At 41.4% G+C, this 15,610-nt stretch overlaps 1 protein-coding gene across 1 annotated transcript in view; it reads left to right on the top strand.

Moving 5' to 3' along the window:
• PRKCI (protein kinase C iota) overlaps positions 1 to 15,124 on the top strand; it is a 54,099-nt gene extending 38,975 nt beyond the window's left edge. The window contains exons 14-18 of the mRNA XM_006122859.5: positions 391 to 516; positions 2,856 to 2,935; positions 10,762 to 10,851; positions 11,180 to 11,295; positions 12,270 to 15,124. Coding sequence (XP_006122921.2) covers positions 391 to 516; positions 2,856 to 2,935; positions 10,762 to 10,851; positions 11,180 to 11,295; positions 12,270 to 12,357 — 500 coding nt within the window. The 3' untranslated portion in view covers positions 12,358 to 15,124. The remainder of the gene's footprint in view (positions 1 to 390; positions 517 to 2,855; positions 2,936 to 10,761; positions 10,852 to 11,179; positions 11,296 to 12,269) is intronic.
• The last annotated feature ends 486 nt before the right edge of the window (positions 15,125 to 15,610 follow it).

The following is a 15,610-nucleotide window of genomic DNA, read 5'->3' as shown; positions in this document are numbered from 1 at the left end:
TCCTTCCACCAAAAAATGTTATGCAGCCCAGACTTGGAACTTATTTCCCCTTAAACACTAAAATTACTATTTAAATTTATTTAAAGTCAAGAACCTACTCTTTGAGGTTCCAGCACCAGCCTTTTAAGTCTTGATGCCTTCTTTCCTTGATACTGCCTTTCATCCTGCACAGTGAACCTGAGGACTTCTGTTGCCTTTGACACCCCTACCTTAAACATACAGTAGTTTGTAGGACCTAACTTAACCATTGCATGCTTTTCTGACTATCAAGATTGTCTGATTGTTCATTTATAAAATATACCTTGTTCTTCATATAATTAGCATTGATGCTTATTTTAATAAGTCCTCCCTGATAAAAATAGTTTGGTTTTGTTTTTGTTTAAATCCTAGGCTTTAGTGTAGACTGGTGGGCATTAGGTGTACTTATGTTTGAAATGATGGCTGGCAGATCCCCATTTGATATTGTTGGAAGCTCTGATAATCCTGACCAGAACACAGAAGATTATCTCTTTCAAGGTGAGTAGTGGTGAGATTTTAATATACAATAGATTTTGCTTATTACAGGCTGAAACTCTCTAAACTGGGACTCTCTGGTCTGGCAACATCCATGGGTCAGCATGGATGTTGCACAACCAAAGAGTCCCAGTGGAGGGCCAGCACCAGGAAGCACTGCGAGGGCAGCAGGCTGCCTGTAGTGAGCCGCCAGCGTGAGGCCTGGAGCCACAGCGGCAAGGCTGACAGCAGTGGGGGTAGCTGGCTGGGAGGTCAGTGTGCTGGGCCAGGATTGGGGGGAGCCAGTGGCAGAGGGGCCAGAAATTACCTCCCCTGGTGCAGCAGAATTCCTCATTTGGGACCAGTCAGGTGCCAAGACAGGGAGGGCCACCCTATAGGAATACTTTGGCTGAGAGCAAAAAATTGTCATTAGCTGGCATTTACCAATAAACAGAAGTTAGGTTCATGGAGCTGCAGCTGGAATCACTGGAATGTGCCTTTGCTGGCAGTAGCCCTGCAAATCTGTGGGGAATATGGGTGCAACTCAGGTGCCCGGGATTTCCCTAGAGAGGGGAGGCTGTGTCCAGTGCAGTGGGAGTGTTGGGGGGAGGGGCACTCAACTGCACAGTACCTATCTCTACTGCTGTCCTGTTCCTAGCCTCCTCCTCCTCTATCCACAAAATTGGTCTGTTTCTGGCTGGGTGTGCATGTGGATGCGGGCGCGTCTGTCACTTACCTCCTATGCAGTCTCTGGGCACAGGCAGGTTTGCAGGACTGCAGCCAGGAAAGGCAATGGTACATGGCAGCACCAGTTGCTGACAGGTTTTTGGGATTGCAGCCAAGAAAGGCATCTTTCAGGACTTGCGTCTTGGCTGCAGCCCCACAAACCTGCCTGTGGCTATGGCCTTTCTTGGAAAAAAAAAAAAATTCAATAAGTGGCATGACATTGCCAGTATCCAAATTACATTAACATTAGTTAATGAGATGGGATTGATTCCGGGCAAAATGTTGCTGTTAATAAGTTGTTTATATTAAGTTGTTATTTAGCAGTATCCACTATATTTAGTAATAGATATATAGCTGTGTTAGTCTGGTCTAGCTGAAACAAAAAACAGGACTATGTAGCACTTAAAAGACTAACAAGATGGTTTATTAGGTGATGAGCTTTCATGGGCCAGACTCACTTCCTCAGATCAAATTGTGGAAGAAAATTGGCACAACCATATATACCAAAGGATACAATAAAAAAAATGAACACATATGAAAAGGACAAATCAAATTTCAGAACAGAAGGGAGATGGGGGGAGGGGGAGAGGTAAATGTCTGTGAGCTAATGATATTAGAGGTGATAATTGGGGAAGCTATCTTTGTAATGGGTAAGGTAATTAGCGTCCTTGTTAAGACCTAGGTGTAAAGTGTCAAATTTAAGTATGAATGACAGTTCAGAGGATTCTCTTTCAAGTCTGGTGTTAAAAGATCTTTGAAGCGGTATGCAGGTAATCAGGTCATTGAGACAATGTCCTTTCTGGTTGAAATGGCAAGAAACTTTTTTTTCTTTGTGATCCTGTCTAATATCTGTTTTGTGGGCATTGATTCTTTGGCGAAGTGTCTGAGATGTTTGTCCAATGTATATAGCAGATGGACATTGTCGGCACATGATAGCATAAATTATATTTCTGGATGAGCAGGAATATGTGTTCTTGATCTTATAACTCACTTGGTTAGGTCCAATAATGGTATCAGCAGAGTGAATATGTGGACAAAGCTGGCAATGGGGTTTGTTGCAAGGGAAAGTTCCAGGGTTGGTGTTAGTGGGGTATGTCCTATGGTTGTTGGTAAGAATCATCTTGAGGTTAGGTAGCTAAACTCCGAGAGGCACTGGGAGACAGACCCATAGTCTCCTGTAGACAACCACCTAACCTCCTCTGAACTGTCATTCATGCTTAAATTTGACACTTTAGCATCCTTGTTAAGACCTAGGTGTAATTACCTTACCCATTACAAAGATAGCTTCCCCAATTATCTCCTCTAATATCATTAGCTCACAGACATTTATCATTTCCCTCCCCCCCCCCCCCAATACCTCTTCTGTTGTGAAATTTGATTTGTCCTTTTCATATGTGTTCATTTTTTTGATTATATCCTTTTGTATTTATGGTTGTGCCAATTTTCTTCCACAATTTGATCTGAGGAAGTGAGTATGCCCCACAAAAGCTCATCACCTAATAAACCATCTTGTTAGTCTTTAAAGTGCTACATAGTCCTGTTTTTTGTTTCACCATATTTAGTGTTTGTAGAGAAGACAAAGAGAAGAAACTTTAGCTATGCAGAGTTCTAATGTCTTAAGTTCTCTATTCTTCTAGTCATTTTGGAAAAACAAATCCGAATTCCACGATCCCTTTCTGTTAAAGCAGCAAGCGTTCTAAAAAGTTTTCTTAACAAGGTAAGAGCTGAAGTCATATATTTGCTTTAAGGTTTTTCAGGAGATCCCATTGTCAATGTGAACTTACAAGGGTATAACTGACATTAAAATTTCCCCTAAGCTGAAGTTCAGCAAACAAGGTCCGAATCTGATAAGGACTATTCTAAAACAAAGGCTTCTTAATAGAGGGAACTAACATTTGTTTGTTTGTTTTTACTTTTTTAACTGTTTTTGAAACCTGAAACTGCAGATATTCAGAACCAACAGGTAAATCACAAAACAAAAGGCCTCCAAGTGCATAGAATGGCCATATTAACCAGGCATCAGGGAAACAAATACTTTTACCATAATTTTTGAAACACTATTTCAGAAATTTTGATACTTTATGTTCTTCTAGACTGTAATCATTCGGAGTGATTGGAAGTAGGTGTACTTGTTGTATGTGGAATTCTTTATTGTAACAGAATTGTCAGGATATTTCAGAAGGAACTTCTGAAAGATAATTTTAAAATTATTTAAGAACCTTTTTCTTTGAGTTACTTGCTCATATCTACTTCATGTTAAGTGTGCATGCACTGTGTGCACATCTGCCAGAAAGTGTTTCCCTAGCTGCTACCCATTGGGTTGGCTATGTAGCCTGCTGGAGTGGTGCCAGTACGGCACACTATGACTGATTTGAGTATAGGCCTTTTGGAATCATATATTCACAAAGGGCACGCTATTGCTCGTATAGCCCTTCTTTCCTCAGTAAAAACAGATGACACAGCAGCCAGGGCAACAGCCACGGCAGAATGGTCTCTTGGTTCCTATCAGTTGGTGTAGCCAAAGAACTCCATTCGAAGTAGGGAGACCTTCTGTTTGATAAGCACAAACTTTTTGCAACTAGTACTGATGATGTCCTGCATAGCAGCAAGGACTCCTGCACTATCCTTTGTACACTCAGCATGTATTCCCCTCCATACGGCCGAAGCATGGTACTCCATACCACAAACAGAGACAGCTACTATAACAGCGCTCAACAAAAGCTGAATGACTGCAGTCGTGCTAGACAATGACCCCAGAGGAAGTGCCCACCTCAAGCTCTCTCCAGTTTCCAGGCAGCAAAGCAGCAAATTTGGAGATTTGGTCAAGGGCCTGCCCAACTTCCCAATTCATCCTTTGACAACAAGCCAGTACCATCTCTTTACCAACAGACTTCATCCCTTTTACCTTCAATGGAACGTTATAACATCAGATCAACGGATCTTAGAAATCATCCCCACAGGATATGTCATCCTCTTCATGTTGCTTCCCCCTATCCACCGCCCTTCACCATCCCTCCTCAAGGACACCTCTCACAAGACTCTTAGAGAAGAAATCATTTGCCTCCTGCACTTCAGAGTGATAGAGAGGGTCCCACATGCCTTTTGGGGAAGAGGTTTCTATTCCAAGTTTTTTCTAACATAGAAGTGCACAGGGTGTTGAGATCCAATATGGGTCTCCTACAAGCTAAACAAATTCCTGCAGAAGCAACAATTGAAGATGGTACCACTGGCCTCGATTATACTGGCTCTGGACGAAAGGTACTGGTTTGCAGCCCCTGACCTTCAGGACGCATAGTTCCACGTGGCCGTACACCCATCACACAGATGATACCTTCAATTTAGTATGGGTGACAACCACTACCTAACCCTAACCCTACCAGTACACAGTCATGCCATTCAGGCTGTCTTACAGCCACAGGGTTGTGTCTCAAGTCCTGGCTGTAGTCACAGCCTATCTCTGACAGCAAGGCATAGTGATCTTTCCATAATTAGATGACTGCCTTATAAAAGGCTGGTCCCAGGCAGCGACTACCAAAATGATCTCCAAAACCAGGTAGATCTTCAACCATGTGGGCCTCCTAATAAACAAACAGAAGTCAACCATGCAGCCCGCAAACAGCATAGAGTTCATTGGGGCCTGCCTCGATTTGTTGACTGCCAGAGTCTATCTCCCATTTCACCAATTCACAGCCCTGTGTGATCTCGTCAGCATATTGACACAACAGCTACCGCTACAGTACTTACCTGCCTCTGGGTGATGGGCCATATGGCTCCCATTACTTGAGTTGTGCAGTATGCATGCCTCCATTTCAGAGCCCTACAACACTGGCTAGCGTCAGTTTATAAGCCTCTTTGTCATCCCTTGCCCAAACAAGTCAGTCCCCAAGAAGTCTCTCATGGGCTTGTTGGCACACCTGCATCACCACGCAGTCCAGGGCAGGTGGTTGCCACATGAGTCCTCGCTACATATCAACCTCCTCGAGCTCAGGGCTGAAAGGAATGCATGCAACCACTTTCTTACCATCATCAACCATGCAGTTCATGTACTTACCGACAATATGACAACCATGTTTTTTATAAACAGGCAGGGAAGGGCTCGCTCCCCATCTCTCTGTGCCAAGGCAATCCACCTCTGCAACTGGTGCATCTGCCATCCAATCACCCTCAAAGCCTCATACTTACCTGGGGTGAACAACATCCAGGAGAATGCTCTGAGTTACAATTTTATGACCAACCATGAGTGGGAACTACATCCTGCAGTACTCCCCTCCATCTTTCAGCACCAGGGAATCCCAACCATAGACCTTTTTGTAATTCCCAACAGCCACCTCAAAGTGCCTCTGATTCTGTTCAGCTTGATGGGGTAGGGGAATCGCAGGGCGATGCATTCTTCCTCCTCTGGAACGAGCTGCACCATTATGCCTCCCCTCCCATTGCACTCATCCCCAGAATTCTATGCAAGATTCAAATGGACAGAGCTCTAGTCATACTGGACCAAGCCTAGTTCCCATGCCTATACGCGATGTCTGTAGCCATGCCGTATCATCTTCCATCCCATCACCACATCCTATCTTAGACCGGGGGCAAACTGCTTTACCCCCAACCTCACACCCTCCACCAGTTTGTGTGGCTCCTGTCTGGTTCCACAGAGCAGAATCCCTATGCTCAGAATAAGTTAGATCAATCCTTCTACAAAGTAGAAGGCCATCAACTAGGATACCTACCTGCAAAAATTGAAAAGATTCTCTTCCTGGTGTCAGCGGACTCAGACTAACCCTCACAGTGCACCGCTCCATCAGATCCTCGATTATCTGTATCCTCATAGGCCACCTGTTTTATCAGTTTCCTCCGTGAAGGTACACCTTGCCGCAATATCTGCTCTTCACAAATGGATAGATGGCTCATCTGTCTTCACACACCCTATAACAAAAATATTTCTGAAGGGCTTCCACAACCTCTACCCTTTGGTTAGGGTGCCGGCACCTACCTGGGATCTGAACTTAGTCTTGAACTGTCTCCAGTGGCCTCCCTTCAAACATTTGTCCACTCCCATTCCTACTAATAAAGGTGCAGGGTGTGGCTTTTTTTGGGGGGGGGGGGGTGTTGACAGCTGCCATCTCTGCAAGGAGGGTTAGTAAGATAGGGGCCCACCATATACAATCTTTACCAAGGACAAAATGACTTTAAGATCACATGCAACATTTCTACCCAAACTTAGTATAGTCTTCCATATCAATGAGCCAATAGTACTACCAGCATATTTTTCCTAAACCTCATGCATCCCCCAGGAATGCTGTGCTCCACAACACTCGACATCTGACAAGCTTTGGCCTTTTATATTTGCTAGAACATGATCATTCCGAAAGTCTTCACATCTATTCGTATTCATCACACCACATTCAAAGGGCATACCTATTTCAGTGCAATGTATTTCCAAATGGGTTTCATCCTGCATGCTGTGGTGCCATGCCCTCCATAACAGACCTTTGCCAGTTCCACCAAAGGCATGTTCCATTCTTGCCACTGCAGCTTCCACAGCTTTCCTAAGCAACAAACCCCATAAAGACATTTACCAAGCAACCACCTGGTCTTCAGACCACACCTTCACTAAGCACTGCGCCATAAATGCCACAGCTGGTGGCAGATTCGGCAGTGGCTACTACAGTATTATCCACAGCCGCTAAGCAGTGACTCAGATTCCTACCATCCATGTAAGGTACTGCTTTGAAGCCACCTTATGTGGCGCACACATGGGGACATTACCCGAAAAAGAAAAGGAAAAAGAAAAAGAAAAGGTTACTCTGTGCAGTAACAACTGTTCTTCAAGGTGTGTGTCCCCATGAGTGCTCCATAACCCTCCCTTCTTCCCCTCTACTCGGAGTCTTAGTTATTCAGATGGAGAAAAGGAACTGAGGGGGGGCTGAGCCACGCATGCAAGGCGCCAAACTGAACACAGCACGAGGCCTGCTAAGAACTGCTGAAAAAAGCTCCTCTCCATGGCTCCAGGACGTCCCTACACCTTACGTGGAGCACCCAAGGCAGTGGACACATCTCAAAGAACAGTCGTTACTATACAGAATGAGTAATTTCCTTTTCCACTCCCTTTGTTCCCAAACTTCATCACACTAGACCAAGGTCACCTCCTGCTCCTGGACCTGCGCTCTCTCCATCTTACAACATGGTGATTCCATGGCTAAACCCCATGAAGCAGACTTGCTCTGAGCAGGTCCATCAGGTCCTTTTTGGCTCATGTATCTGGCTAAGTGGAAGTAATTCTCCTGTTAGTGTCTCCAGCATAACTTGGTACTCTTGTTGGCTTCTATCTCTCAGATGCTGGAGTATCTGGTATCCCTGAATCACAAGGTCCTTGATACTTTTTCTTTGAAAGTTCACTTGACAGTTATTTCAACTCTCCATACAGGAAAGGCTGGTCAGTCCATTTTTGCAAGCCAGTGGTCAGGCGTTTCCTCAAGGGCATGGATAGGTTCCACCCACCCATCAGGCACCTGATACCTGCTTGGGATCTCAACCTAGTTCTCTTGGAGCTCATGGATCCCCCCTTCGAGCCCTTAGCAATGTGTTCACTACTTTACCTTTAATTGAAAGTGGCTTTCCTAGTTGCCATCACCTCTGCCAAATGGATGTCAGAGCTCCGTGCCCTCACCTCAGAATTCCTGAATGCTGTTTTCCATAAGGAGAAGGTCCAGCTTTTCCCACTCCCTGCTTTCCTTCCAAAAGTGGTCTCTAGTTTCCACACCGCTCAGGATAACTTCTTTCTTGTTTTCTACCCTAAACCTCAGTAGGGTGGGAACAGTCTGCACTCGCTTAATGTCAGGCAGGCTCTCGCATTCTACATGGTTAGGACTAAGCCGTCTTGTAAATTGTTGCAATTGTTCGTGGTGTTACCCCTGGGACCTGGATAACACTCAAATATGGCCTGATAGTGCAACCCCAGTCAAAAGAAAACAGATCCGCCCCCTCCCTCAAGGTCTATCGCCTGTGAATTAGGCCGATAAAGGAAAACAGACTCCAAGTAAAGGTGAAAGCAAAAAGAAACTGTATTAGGGATTTATACAATATTAAGGAAAAAGCAGGGGAAAAACCCAACGCAAACTAATAACCTGCAACAAAATAGTGGAAGTGAACAGTAAAACCATTAATGTCCCAACTGGACTGCATGAAAATAATTGGTAAGTTCTACCCCAAATACAAATGGTTATTTTACTCTTCTGGACTGGAGTGGCTGAGCCAGAGGTGTGTTGCCCAGGACCTGCAACCTTTGGTCTGATTGAGAGCCCTCAGGGAAGAACGCTGGAGAGTCCCTTGCTGGTGGTACAGGAACCCTGAAGAGGATGACTGGCAGATGACACTCGTGTAGATGGAAGACAGTGGATGGGGTGCCTCTTCTATTCCTCTGACTGGCTTGCAGCTGGATCAGATCCCTTGGTGGTCTCAGGAGAGAGAGCTGACAAACTGCACAAACACTGCCACTCAGATGGACAGCACCCTCCATGAGCTGTGTCCGGACTTATAAAACCTTCAGGGCAGGAAACCCCTGAGGTGATTTTTACCATGTGACCTCTCTGTGGGGACCTGTTCTGAGGTAACCAAGAAAAGGCGGGAAATTCCGGTCTGTGCCGGTTCTTGTTTACCACTCTGAAGTGGAGGGCCCCTCTATGTCCTGGGGTCACCTGGTATACAGACTCCATGTTGTTTTTCCACAAACAGCCTAGAAATACTATTCAGCATTATCAACTAAACATACAAATTTGTGTAATTAACATACATACATAATCAGGGCTCGCCAAGTGGCAGCGAGCCCCATTCACCAAGTGGCGGCGAGCCACCCTCGCCAGCTGCGTGGTTTCACGCGGTTCTGCACATGCGCAGATCTCTTTGCGCCCGCTCTTCCGGGTTGTAATCTACTCGCCACAGGTGAGTAGATTACATTATTTGTCGAGCCCTGTACATAATTGATCACCATCATCAGAAGGTCAGCCTGCAGTGGCAGTGGCAGACCGAATGAAGGGGGCTGCCAGTCTCATTGCAGGGCATCTCATCCTGCATCTGGTGTGCATCTACATATGCTATGACCTCATTTAGATTTCATTTCTGCCTCTCATGGTGCATTCTGCACGCATGCAGGCCTCTTCGGCTGCATTCATGGCTCATGTTGCTCTTCAGGAAATCTGATGTGGTCCTCGGCACATTCCTTTACATCACACTATGCCATCATGCAATAGTCTAGACGTGATGCAGCTTTTGGTGGTGCGGTACTTGTCAGCTACCTGTTGACTCCGGCTTGTGAATCCTCTAACTTGGAATAGATATGAACAAGCACTCAAAGAAAAAATAGCAGTACTCCAGTGGCTCCACAGCTGATGTAATGGTAGCAGCTTTGTAGCACACACACACACACACACACACACACACACAACTAACTTGAAATGGATATGAGCAACATGTCTCGAACAGTTACAATGGTAACATTTTTTTCCTCATTTTAGTTAGTGAGGGCCTTGAATGCAAGTTTCTGGCCTTGACAAACTTCATTTTCAAATGGGAGAACAAAGTGTATCTAATGTCTTTGGTATTTAAAAATAAATGGTTGGAAAATTTGACATGAAAACTGACAGATGCACGAACTTATTAATTTAAATATGCTTTCAATGTGTGCTATTGTGTTGCTTCAGCTGACTGACAACTGACCCACAGATTTGTAAATGACCTAGGCATGTTAGGATTAGTCCTTTTAAATTTGGCACGTTACCAATTCATCTGAGCTATGGATGTATTGCCATATAAAAATGTTTATGGAAACCTATAAGAAAAACATCCCTTGATCCTGACTCCCTAGTTTTTTGGAATCTTTTTGTTTGAGTAAAATGTCAGTGGTATGACACTGGCAGTAGCCATCCTTAACGGTACCCAACTAATCACTACTTGACTGACTTAATGAAGTATTTCTTAGGAGTTGCTATTTTCCTTTGAAGTTCCGTTGTTCATCTTTTTCCTTCCTCCTGTCTTATTACATTATTAGATTTGCTATTGCATGGTTATCCCTGAGCCAAGGAATTCTATAGGAGACTCCCAGTGAAACCAGCATTAGCTTTATCTGTCACCTAGAGCCTTCTAATGGGGTTGCTTAGGATTCAGACATTCCCTACCTGTGAAAATTCCCAAATTAAATGCAGTTGTGATCAGGCCAGTATTAATTCCAAGCATGCAATATATTTTAACGTTTGCCCATTTTAACTAAAATTGCAGGAGAGTGGGGTGGATAGCCAATACATAAGCCTGTAACTGAATTACAGCGTGTATATATATTAAGCAGTTTTTTCTATTTCTAAGGTGAAATAGAAGAGTTTCAGATTTAAATTTGAGAACAGAGCTACTTTGCCTAGGCAGTGCATTAGCCTAATGCACCTTGCAACCCCTTGACATTAGTGTGTATTATGAAATCCACAAACAGTGACTTGTGTGCTGCAAATCACACATTCTCCAAATGATTTTTCACTTGTAAACATTTTTGTTCTTCCATAGGATCCAAAGGAACGTTTAGGCTGCCATCCGCAAACAGGATTTGCAGATATTCAGGGACATCCATTCTTCCGAAATGTTGATTGGGATCTGGTATGTAAACACTGATGGGTTTGTTTCTTCTGCTTTATGCAGTATAACCCTGAAAGAGTGTCTTAACTGAAAGTTTTAAACAGGATGCCAAATTTGATAACGTCAGAATTTTTAAACCGTTTTAAACTATACTGTGAAGAGATGTCGATTCTATTAACCCTTTTACACACAGTAACCAAAGAAATTTATTTAATTAATTTTGTTGGGATATTTGTAAGAGATGCAAATATCTCAAAGTTAAGTTATTTTTTTGGAACTCAGTCCCTTTGTAAACATTAATATTATCTCTGATAGACAGTTACTCATACTTACTATCATTTATTTCTAGATGGAACAAAAGCAGGTAGTTCCTCCATTTAAACCAAATATATCAGGTGAATTTGGTCTTGATAACTTTGATTCTCAATTCACTAATGAACCTGTGCAGCTCACTCCGGATGACGAGTAAGTACCTCAAACTGAACAAAATGTTTTTAAAGTATAAAGATGCAAGGTCAGTTTGTTTGATTGGCATCATAGAAGATGTACCTACAGGAATTTTATAGCACTCTGTTGCTGCGGTGTGCGTCTGTTTTCTCTACAAGTGGAAAAAGTGAACCAAATTTTACACCAAAATATCATTACAAAAATTTGGGGAGTGGAAAAGATATTCTTAAAGAGTTAATTTTTATGGAGACAATCAGTGAGTGTTTCTTTGGATGTAGTCTTGAGGGTATCCTCTTCAAAGAGACTCCCTTAGAAATTAGCCTAAAACATCACTCTCTTTATTTTAGGTCCAAACCCCACCTCTCTTTAGACTGACTCCCCTCACACTTACTGTAAATAATATCTCTCTTAAGATAGTTGTGAAGATATACTGATAAGAGAAATAGTAATTAATTTCTTAATTCTAGAAGGGCTTAACCTAACAGATCTGTAGAGGACTGTGCAAGGAGGACCTAAGGGCGAGAGAAGCAAACTCAGCTCTCAAAAATGTAGCCAGCCGCGTGCCTTTTTTTCTTCTAAGTTTGGAATACCACCTCTGAATGCAGTGTACAGCAGCCAGTAGGAGGTAGAACGTGGTATGAAGCCACAAATAATTTTGTTTTTAGAGGCTTGCAAGGAAATTTAGTATGAGGATATAGCTGCACTGAGACGGAGTGACTTTGCTTACTTCAATGCCTGGATTAAGACCAGAACAGGGCTGTTACCTGTTCTTTTACACACCTGTGTTGCTCACTTCCCTGCAACTTCTACACTCCTCTGAGGAACTGGAGTCAAGAAGAATGTCCTCCTTAAGGTTCAGAAGTTTAAGACCAACTCTTTAATGCTTTAGTTTCTTCATCCTTTTTATACAACTTTGATACTCTTAGTTTAGTAATATTGCAAGTAGCAATTTTGTGTTAACTTAAAACACTAATTAGTTTTTATTTTAACAGTGATATTGTGAAGAAGATTGACCAGTCTGAATTTGAAGGCTTTGAATATATCAATCCTCTTTTGATGTCAGCTGAGGAATGTGTCTAACTTTTTGTTTCTGAACTGTGCCATATATTGCACCTATCGCTTGTTTTCTGCATGGATAAACAAGTTTCTATTTGATTGCACCTGCATCAAATGAAAACCATTTTACCCTTACCACCAGCTGTGGAGTCACAAATTTTTAATCTTGGTTGTTCCAGTTGGCAATCATGCTGAACATTTTGTGTTAAGCTGCAGAAATTTTTTTAAATGTTAATCTTCCAACAATCTTGCCAAAGTCTAATTTTTATATAGAAGCAGCCATTGCCTGACTGAAGTAGTGGATTTTTCTGTTTAAATTGCTGTAAGTAATGTAGCTTTCTGCTTAAAAATCTTCTTACATGTGCTCTTAAAGCAGTTACATTAGGGCACATAATGAAACAGCATTAAAAGCCATTAATATTTACATTTTAACAGCAAGACTGACAAGACTTCACTTCTAGTAACTTCTAAAGCTTCTCTCCTTCAGTCTTGCTATGTATACAGATCTTTCCATGTTTACAGTTGAAACTGTGGTGTTGCTCCAATACACTCAAATGACACTTGGACAGCAGTTCCTTAAACTGGGCAGAGCAAAGGAAAATGGCTGCTTTCTTGAACTAGGAAATATTGATTGTTACAAAAGAAGATTGTTTTCTTGTAATTGAATTAATAGATTCGATTTCTGATTTGTAAGTGGGGGTGTAAACATATACAGGTTGGTATGTGAAAAAGAAAGTGTCTTTCTAAACCAGTCCCTTTCAGTAAGGGCTGTAAGAGACATAAAGTGTCAGTTTAAATGGGTGGAACTCACTTCATACTTTTTTTTTTTTTTTTAAGGAAAAAAATCTGCATAGAGAATTATTTTTAGCAAAGACGGGCAGCTAATGAAGAATGTAGAACCTCATGATATTTATTCCTTAAATTCCATAGCTGTTTTGGTAATTCTGTAGTGGTTATCATACAACTAAACCTAGTTAAAGAGAAGACAGTAAAAATAATCAAATTTTACTGCCGTGTTATTGGAAAAGCATTCAATTTTCCCAGTGGGAGAAAATGCATGTTTTTATTCGTGTAACCCAATATCAAAACCAGATTACCTAGCTACAATGACTCCTGGACCGTGTGTGTGTGTGTGTGTGTGTGTGTGTGTGTTTCAATTATGAATTATCTCTACCAATATTAGGAATCCTCAATGGACTAACTGTCTGTCAGGAAAAATTGGAATAAATTGAAGTCATTTAAACAAGTGACTTGATTAGAAGTATGATTCTTATAAATATCCATATAGATAGCTAAATATTAAACTACTTTTTGAATGTTTGAGGAATATACTGACTGAAGAGATGCCAAATATATTTTGTGCTTAACCTTAATAACATTTTTAAGGAAAAGGGATGTTAAGAGAAATAGTCAAATTCTATATAAATTATCCTACAAAGGCTTAAACTGCTAAAGAAGCAGACTTAATAAAACACTAGTCTGAAAACATAACATACCTTAGGACATGTCTACACTGGGCTGGCAACGCACATTAAGGAGTATGATTTGTAGAGTGCACTAATATGCTGCACTGTAACTGCCTCCACGCACCCTGTTGGCATGCTCTAAAAGGTACCTAGTTTGCATTAATGTAGTTACAAGAACCCAGATAGACAAGAGTTACCTAAAGTTCCCTCTGCTGCTGTTTCCCTTGAAAGCTGTAGTGCACTGACACTATAATTTCAGTTTTACTGGTGTGAATTACCTTCATTTGTATACTTAAACTGTTTTATATTCTGAGAGGTTGACGCTGCTTGGTACCTGCCCATAGTATAGTACCTAGCTCATTTTTGTTTATATTAGGCTATGTTTTAACAACTGACAAGCTGTTTTGGTGCCTCCAGTTTTTGGGAAGTACTGAAACTTTCTTCCCCCTGCCCCCGAAAATAGTGCTCCTGTATGATGTCTCAAGATGAGCCCTTAAAATCACAAGCTGCTCTTTAGGCTTTAATCTATTTAAATCTTAAAGGGTTTTTTTCACTACATGAGTTAAATTTGAGATAATCTTGAAGTATTTAGCCTTGGACTTGTAAATTTGTCATCTGTATAGAAGTCTGGAATTTGTTGCTATTAAACTCAATCTGCTATCAATTAGGCCTGAACTAGACTCTGTATAGTGGCTTAACTTCATAGGATATTCAGTGCAAAATAGTTTTATATGGGGAAGTATTTTCAGATTTTCATCATACACTTAAAGATGAATGGCATTCTCACTTTGAAGTTTTTGTTCTTGATGCAAAAACATTTTTTTTACAGATGTTACAGAAAATATGCATTTTTATTTATGTATCTTAACCTTAAGGTCTGCCTTCTATTGTATTATCAACTTAGTTAACGAAGTGATATATATATTTAAACAATTGTCACTGCAAGTCTATTTTTTACTTTGTCTTCATACTCTAAGTGCCAGAACATTAACTGTTAATTTTTTAAGTTGCTAAAGTTGTAGATGCTGTCTTAGTATATTCCACAGGGAAATCAGGCATGGACAGTCAAGAACAGTAGGTTGTTATATCTTGTAGAGAGAAACTGTCTACATCAGAATCATGATGTGTTTGTGGAGTAACCTCATTTTTGTATACAAATTGAACTTTGGGTGCTCTTCTAGTTGAATATGTGGCTACTGTATTTTTCTGCTTCACTTAGAACACTGTTTTGAACATTATACTGTGTAATCATTTTCTGTGTTTGTGCACACATTTTTTTACTTTGTCTTTAAATAAAACATTTAAATAAAACATTTATATTAGAACTCTGTAGTGTCTTAACCCCAATATAATACTCGGGAGATGATGGATAGTTTTGAAAACTGGATTGTATACTATACGTACAATTTTATCAGTCTTTCTGCAAGCAGTCCCATAGCACACTGACTTAGATTTCAGAGGTAAGTAACAGCATAGTACTGATACAGAGGTCCAACAAAAGAATTGTTTGTGTGCCAAAGAGAAAGGAGCAGGGCTTAGGAGTACTGCTAGACAGTGAATGAGCTGCTGGCATATACTTTAGATCAGTAGTTCTTAACCCTTGAGGGATAATTTGGCATATTTCAGGGGGCAATAAGTTTAAAATACAATAGGTGTTCTATTTTGTTCAATATAATGGATGAAAGAATAAAATACATTACAATGATTAATTGTAATTTTCTTTTTGTCCGTTGCTGTTTTTAAAAGGGGTAATTTTGGTTTATTGATTAAGCTTAAACGGTAACAGTGCCAAAGAGGTTAAGAACCATTGC

Source organism: Pelodiscus sinensis, chromosome 10, assembly GCF_052426305.1.
Source record: "Pelodiscus sinensis isolate ZL-2025 chromosome 10, ASM5242630v1, whole genome shotgun sequence".
NCBI lineage: Eukaryota > Metazoa > Chordata > Testudines > Trionychidae > Pelodiscus > Pelodiscus sinensis.
The sequence above is the reverse complement of the archived record's forward strand: the minus strand, read 5'-3'. Positions and strand labels throughout refer to the sequence as shown.